Below are 7814 nucleotides of genomic sequence, written 5' to 3' on the forward strand. Positions count from 1 at the left end.
TTTTGAGTGAGCCAAAGTTCAAGCTGCTTATCTAATTGGTGAGAATGCACTTTGACTTTATATGGTGTGCCAAGAGATGTACCTTCACTTACGGCCATGTAAACTTTTTGTCTGTCAGATAGCCACGGCCTACAGCAAATGTCACTGCAAAGGTTAAACATTCTGTCATCACCTTCAAAGACATTTGATCAAGTTCGCTATTTCCTTTAGAAAAATGACTTGCCCTAGTTCCAAAGTATACAGGAAAAAGGGCGTTATTGTCACAATAAAAGGTGAACGATGGGCATTTTCAGGCGGGGGTTTAATGTTTGTTGATACACACACAGTTTCAGGACGGGCCTGATTAGTCAATAGGAAACATACATATGCATGCCATGCACCAAGTTTAGTGTGCAATTTACACAATGGCTATAAATGAGGCCCCAGGATTGCAACAACTATCTCGCCAATCACTTTTTCAAATTATGTGGTTAATAAGAGTTGGCTGTTAAGAAGCACTTAGCTAGCATGCTAGCAATCGCTGCAAACGTAGATAGACGGCTAACCAACAAGAAAGAGTGTCAAAACAGAGCCTCCACACAACGTGGTTTACAAGCTGCAAAGGCAAGTCTGCATGCTGGACATCAGGGGCAGCCAGAGCAGCTTGACCCCACATGGAACTCTGAGTTGGTAGATCATTTGAATATCCAAGTGCATGCACATCTCATTGGCTGAGCTGCAAAATCAGCTGTTTTTGACCAGTAAGCCCACACCATTCTGTTTTTTCCTTACAGGCCAAACAAGGGCACAGACTCAGAGAATATCCATCTTTTTAACATCTTTAAGCACTGCAATTTCTTATCCTGATGTTGACAGTAAATAATTCTTTACAAAGGTTAACTTGCTAAATCCTGAACCCGCTGTAATCAATATTTGCCGTGGTTGCGAACACGGCTTTGGGGCTGACAATCAAAATGACGTTTAGATGGGTTACCATGCAAAACTAAATTTGTAACTGATGTTTTTTTGGTCAGGCACAGGAATAGGATCTGCCCTGCCAGGTAAGAGCCACAGTGGAGGGAAGAACGACCCAGTGCTGCAGTATGTCGTGAACAACTCACTGAGAGAACATCCTGTCATGACCAAACTCAGACTGGTAAGGCTGGACTGGGTTAGAGTCAGGGTTAGGGTTGTGGTTGTTTTTGAGGCTAGTGTTAGGGTTGAACCGGGATGAGGACATGAAACTAGGGCTAGGGTTGGACTGGTAAGACTGGGGAGAACCAGGGTGTTTATGAGATGAAAAGCAGGAATGTACTGTACATACAAACCAGATGTGTACAGACACTGGTTTTCTACAGTATCATGACAGTTCAATAGGCTACTATAACCACTAGAGGTCAGCACAGTACTATAAAAACACTGTGCTGAGAAGCTGCAGTCAGCAATACGGTGTAATTACATGGTTCGATTAGATTATGTCATAAAAAAAGTCATGTTTTTGTCTTTTTTGTCGATGTTTGAAATCAAATGTTGTGTTAAACGCTCTGTAACAAAGCTTTCTTAGTGACCAACAAGCTTTCTCAACCCTTAACCTTGTTCTGAACACCTCCACAACAAAGGTCATGTATGGCAAGACGGTACACTGTCCTTCTCTCAGCACAAATCAAAGCTGCAGGCTAAAGTTAAATCTAGACTTTGTTTCCTCTATCGTAATCGCTCCTCTTTCACCCCAGCTGCCAAACTAACCCTGATTCAGATGACCATCCTACCCAGGCTAGATTATGGAGATATAATTGATAGATCGGCAGGTAAGGATGCTCTCGCTAGAGGTTCTTTACCATTCGGCCATCAGATGTGCCACCAATGCTCCTTATAGGACACATCACTGCACTCTGTACTCCTCTGTAAACTGGTCATCTCTGTATACCTGTCGCAAGACCCACTGGTTGATGCTTATTTATAAAACCCTCTTAGGCCTCACTTCCCCCCTATCTGAGATATCTACTGCAGCCCTAATCTTCCACATACAACACCCATTCTGCCAGTCACAGTCTGTTAAAGGTCCCCAAAGCACTCAAATGCCTGGGTCGCTCGTCTTTCAGTTCACTGCAGCTAGCGACTGGAACGAGCTGCAACAAACACTCAAACTAGACAGTTTTATGTCAATCTCTTCATTCAAAGACTCAATCATGGACACTCTTACTGACAGTTGTGGCTGCTTTGTGTGATGTATTGTTGTCTTTACCTTCTTGCCCTTTGTGCTGTTGACTGTGCCCAATAATGTTTGTACCATGTTTTGTGCTGCTACTATGTTGTGTTGCTACCATGTTGTTGTCATGATGTGTTGCTACCATGCTGTGTTGTCATGTGTTGCTGCCTTCCTATGTTGTTGTCTTAGGTCTCTCTGCATGCAGTGTTGTGTTGTCTCTCTTGTCGTGATGTGTGTTTTGTCCTATATTTAAAAAAAATAAAAAAACATGAATCCCAGCCCCCGTCCCCGCAGAAGGCCTTTTGATAGGCCATCATTGAATTTGTTATTAACTGGTTTACCTAGTTAAATAAAGGTTAAATAAAATAAAAATTCTCCTTCCTTCATGTTGCAGAAAACCCTTGAGGACCCATGGAGCATCATGCTGGTTGCTAGTGAACAAGCACAACTGATGGCAAATTTGGCCAAACTGATTAACGCCAGCAAAACCATTGAAATTGGTATGTAATGATAAAACAAGCTTCATCCTGAAAACATTTAATGTTACTCTATTATTTGGAACATCTTTCATTGTGCCAATCTTTTCAACATTCACTAATTCTGAATGAACTGCCCTCATTCTAATATCAGAAGAGACTAATGTCAATATTTTCCTCTCTCCAGGGATGTACACGGGGTACAACACCCTGAACATGGCGTTGGTTGTACCAGAGAGTGGTCAAGTGGTAGCATGTGAAATAGACGACGAATACGTGAACATTGCTAAACCTTTCTTTAAAGAGGTCAGATCAACATTCCTCTAGTCATTCAGCTAGTTTACTTGCTCCAATATTCCTCTAGACAGGAATTAGATCTGTTTGTCCAGTATTCAACCCCAAAACAACATCTAAACCCATTCAACCCGTTGGAATTCAGAAACATTGATTGTCTCTCCAAAAGCTTCAATACAGCATATTCAGTATCTAACATCTGTCAGTCAGACTTCACAAAGTGCTGTGGGTGGAGTAGTGAGGCCGTCTGCTCAGAAGAAAGTGTCTACGAAAAGGTGCAAAGCCAAGCAGCAGAGAATCCCTACAGTGAACTTAATGCCCCCCTCCAAACAGTAGAAATACTACTGTACACAACACAGGTCAACCATTGTGACAGAAAATGGTTGGTATTGTCTGTTAAAAAATTCAAAAGGCACTCGCACATCTGAACAATCTTATTTACAGCTGCATGGCAACAGTTGAACAAGATGAAGGAAAAAGGAAACCGCACACTGCTCTTGATAGTATCACTGATATTTAATAAGGTTACGTATCGGCCTCACGGCCTTCGTCAGAGCTTTTGTGTTTTTTTAAATTTACACCTAGCCCCACCCACATCAGTTCCACACATCAAAGGGGGTTGGAGGCAAAGGAAAAACAAATAAGTGCCACCAAATATAACAATATGCATTGCATAAATATTACAAAAGTGTATAAATAAGACGTATTATACACGTCTGTAAAACCACAATGAGGACATAGCAAGTTTCCATTAGTCATTGGGTACATCGTACGGAAAACATCAGAGTAGGCACATAGGCACACATATTCAAATATTCAAATTCACAACATAACATACATAGGCATTTCATCATTAAGTCCTTTAGGAAATAATGTCTGGAGGGTGAAAATCCCAAAACATTCTCTTTTACTCAGACTATTATTAATATCACCTCCCCTGTCTGATATCTTAACTTTCTCTATGCCACAAGATCTAAAGGTGGAAATGTCATGTTTTAGGTCATTAAAATGTACAGCGACTGGATAATCCCTCTCCTTTCTCCTGATTGAACTTTTATGTTCACTAATTCTCTGTTTGAGAGAGCGGGAGGATTTACCGACATAGCTGAGCCCACATGGACATTTAATCATGTAAATAACATAGGTGGTGGAACACGTAATAATGTCATTTATTTGGAACCGTTTCCTGTGTGTGGGTGGCAGAAATATTCACACTTTCACACAATATTCACACACATTTTCTTTTGTGGCTGGCAGTTTGCATGAACCAATTTATCGCGTAAATTCCTCTCCTATACACAATAAGTGAGTGATTTTTCAATTCAGCCGGCAAAGCTGGGTCTGATGATAAAATATACCAGTGTTTCTTGACCACACCTCCCACTTTTCGTGAGTTCAAAGTATATGTGGTTGTGAACATTACGGAGTGTTCTTTAGCTTAAGCGGGTCTTTTTTGTAACAGTTCATCTCGTGTTTTTCCCAATGCCAAATTAGAGCTTCTTAAAAAAAATGGTTGGTATTACCTGCTTCAAACAATCTAAACTCGAAATCAAGTCAACATTTTATTTAAAGCACATAGAAACATTTAAATGGACTTAACAGTACAGATGCCTAGACTAACTACCCTTGTCATACTTTATCTTTTCTAGGCCGGAGTCGAGGATAAAATTAATGTCCGTCTTCAAATGTGTATAAAAACACTGGGTAGGTGACTGATTTTAAAGAACCCAAACACGATTCCGTTGTGAAACGGATGAATCCTTTTCAACGTGATCTTTTGTTTGTCCTAGATGAGTTGATAGCTGCTGGGGAAGCTGGCACCTATGACTTTGTGTTCATCGATGCGGACAAACGGAACTATGACAGATATTACGAGAAGTCTCTTGAGCTTGTGAGACAAGGGGGCATCATTGCCATCGATAATGTGAGTAGCCTATGCCCAAACTTTTATTCCTACAAGCGAGTCGTGATTTTGAATATGATTTGAATAATGCCAGCATGCAATCGATTTGATCTCTTAAGCTAACTAAGGTAAAGTTGCATGAAAAGATAGGCCTACATATAAAAAACAGAGAAAGATTTATTTATACATTTTTTATTTCACCTTTATTTAACCAGGTAGGCTAGTTGAGAACAAGTTCTCATTTACAACTGCGACCTGGCCAAGATTAAGCAAAGAAGTTCGACACATGGAACAACACAGAGTTACACATGGAATAAACAAACATACAATCAAAAATACAATAGAAAAATCTATATACAACATGTGCAAATGAGGTAGGATAAGAGAGGTAAGGCAATAAATATGCCATGGTGGCGAAGTAATTACAATATAGCAATTAAACACTGGAATGGTAGGGTGTACAGAAGATGAATGTGCAAGTAGAGATACTGAGGTGCAAAGGAATAAGATAAATAAATAAATACAGTATGGGGATGAGGTAGATTGGATGGGCAAATTACAGATGAGCTATGTACAGGTGCAGTGATCTGTGAGCTGCTCTGACAGCTGGTGCTTAAAGCTAGTGAGGGAGGTAAGAGTCTCCAGCTTCAGAGATTTTTGCAGTTCGTTCCAGTCATTGGCAGCAGAGAGCTGGAAAGAGAGGCGGCCAAAGGAGGAATTGGCTTTGGGGGTGACCTGCTGGAGCGCGTGCTACAAGTGGGTGCTGCTATGGTGACCAGTGAGCTGAGATAAGGCGGGGCTTTACCTAGCAGAGACTTGTAGATGACCTGGAGCCAGTGGGTTTGGCAACGAGTATGAAGCGATGGCCAGCCGACGAGAGCGTACAGGTCGCAGTGGTGGGTAATATATGGGGCTTTGGTGACAAAACGGATGGCACTGTGATAAACTGCATCCAATTTGTTGAGTAGAATGTTGGAGGCTATTTTATAGATGACATCCCCAAAGTCGAGGATCGGTAGGGTGGTCAGTTTTACGAGGGTTTGTTTGGCTGCATGAGTGAAGGATGCTTTGTTATGAAATAGGATGCCGATTCTAGATTTAATTTTGGATTGGAGATGCTTAATGTGAGTCTGGAAGGAGAGTTTACAGTCTAGCCAGACACCTAGGTATTTGTAGTTGTACACATATTCTAAGTCAGAACTGTCCAGAGTAGTGATGCTGGACGGGCGGGCATGTGTGGGCAGTGATTGGTTGAAGAGCATGCACTTAGTTTTACTTGCATTTAAGAGCAGTTGGAGGCCATGGAAGGAGAGTTGTATGACATTGAAGCTCGTCTGGAGGTTAGTTAACACAGTGTCCAAAGAAGGGCCAGAGGGGTGTCGTCTGCGTAGAGATGGATCAGAGAATCACCAGCAGCGAGAGCGACATCATTGATGTATACCGAGAAGAGAGGTGGCCAGAGAATTGAACCCTGTGGCACCCCCATAGAGACTGCAAGAGGTCCGGACAACAGGCCCTCCGATTTGACACACTGAACTCTATCAGAGAAGTAGTTGGTGAACCAGGCGAGGCAGTCATTTGAGAAACCAAGGCTGTTGAGTCTGCCAATAAGAATGTGGTGATTGACAGAGTCGAAAGCCTTGGCCAGGTCGATGAATACGGCTGCACATTAATGTCTCTTATTGATGGCAGTTATGATATCGTTTATGACCTTGAGCGTGGCTGAGGTGCACCCATGACCAGCTCTGAAACCAGACTGCACAGCGCAGAAGGTACGGTGGGATTCGAAGTGGTCGGTAATCTGTTTGTTGACTTGTCTTTCGAAGACCTTAGAAAGGCAGGGTAGGATAGATATAGGTCTGTAGCATAATGGGTCTAGAGTGTCTTCCCCTTTGAAGAGAGGGATGACCACGGCAGCTTTCCAATCTTTGGGAAACCTATCACCTCTGTCTTCAGTCTGAGCCTCTCTCCTCACTTGTCTCACACTTCACCTCACTCCTCTAATCTGTCTATCTGATTACCCTTCCTTGACCTGTCTATCACCTGTCTATCTGATTACCCTTCCTTGACCTGTCTATCACCTGTCTATCTGATTACCCTTCCTTGACCTGTCTATCACCTGTCTATCTGATTACCCTTCCTCGACCTGTCTATCACCTGTCTATCTGATTACCCTTCCTTAACCTGTCTAGCACCTGTCTATCTAATTACCCTTCCTTGACCTGTCTATCACCTGTCTATCACCTGTCTTTCTAATTACCCTTCCTTGACCTGTCTATCACCTGTCCATCTATTTACACTTCCTTGACCTGTCTTTCTGACCTTCTGACCACAGGACACCTCACCTGTATCTCTGATCCCCCCACCTTCTCCCCCCAGGTACTCTGGAGTGGTAAAGTGGTGGACCCTGCTCCTGATGACCTGACCTCCCAGGCTCTGGACAAGCTCAACAAGAAACTCCACACGGACCAGAGGATCGATCTGAGCATGCTCACTGTGGGCGACGGACTCACCCTGGCCATCAAACGCTAACGATAACACATGCTAACTCATACTAACCTGTGATGACAAATGCTTAACCCATGCTTACTCCAAACCCACTGTGATTTATTTGGGATTTATTTGAGATGTGGTAAACATGAAGGGCTGGAATAAATAGATGCTATTTTCAACAAGTACTGTACGTGTACGAGTGAGATTCACTTTTTACTTGAAATTCGAAAACATGTCAGCCTCTGTCTCAGTAAGAGCTAAATAACTACCTTTCACTCCCAGAGATTTTAGTTTTTTTCAGGGTGTGACTAAAATAATTGTTTATTAGATTTCAATTGAGTACAGGCTTAACTGAATGACAACAGAATACCATGTGGTAGTTTTGGGGTAGGCCTCGTCTCAGAGGAATGCTCCACAGAACCAGATGCTGATAACAGATTGCTCTATGCTGGACAGCTGG

The 7814-nt window shown here is 42.4% G+C and overlaps 1 protein-coding gene across 1 annotated transcript; it reads left to right on the forward strand.

Annotated features, from left to right (window-relative positions):
• The first annotated feature begins 997 nt into the window (after positions 1-997).
• LOC129835942 (catechol O-methyltransferase domain-containing protein 1-like) lies at positions 998-7539 on the forward strand. The gene is made up of 6 exons (XM_055901637.1): positions 998-1135; positions 2583-2688; positions 2852-2970; positions 4608-4662; positions 4749-4882; positions 7241-7539. Exons 1-6 carry the CDS (start codon positions 998-1000, stop codon positions 7391-7393), a joined length of 705 nt encoding a protein of 234 aa, XP_055757612.1. The 3' UTR covers positions 7394-7539.
• Positions 7540-7814: the final 275 nt, after the last annotated feature.

This window comes from Salvelinus fontinalis, chromosome 37 (assembly GCF_029448725.1).
Source record: "Salvelinus fontinalis isolate EN_2023a chromosome 37, ASM2944872v1, whole genome shotgun sequence".
Taxonomy (NCBI): Eukaryota; Metazoa; Chordata; class Actinopteri; order Salmoniformes; family Salmonidae; genus Salvelinus; species Salvelinus fontinalis.

What these genes read in the sequence shown, in the direction of transcription:
- LOC129835942 (XM_055901637.1), top strand. Translation starts at nt 998, where the DNA reads ATGTTTTTTTGGTCAGGCACAGGAATAGGATCTGCCCTGCCAGGTAAG. An exon ending in TCATGACCAAACTCAGACTG is followed by an intron (nt 1,136 to 2,582) that starts GTAAGGCTGGAC and finishes TTCATGTTGCAG; the next exon opens with AAAACCCTTGAGGACCCATG. An exon ending in AATGTGTATAAAAACACTGG is followed by an intron (nt 4,663 to 4,748) that starts GTAGGTGACTGA and finishes TGTTTGTCCTAG; the next exon opens with ATGAGTTGATAGCTGCTGGG.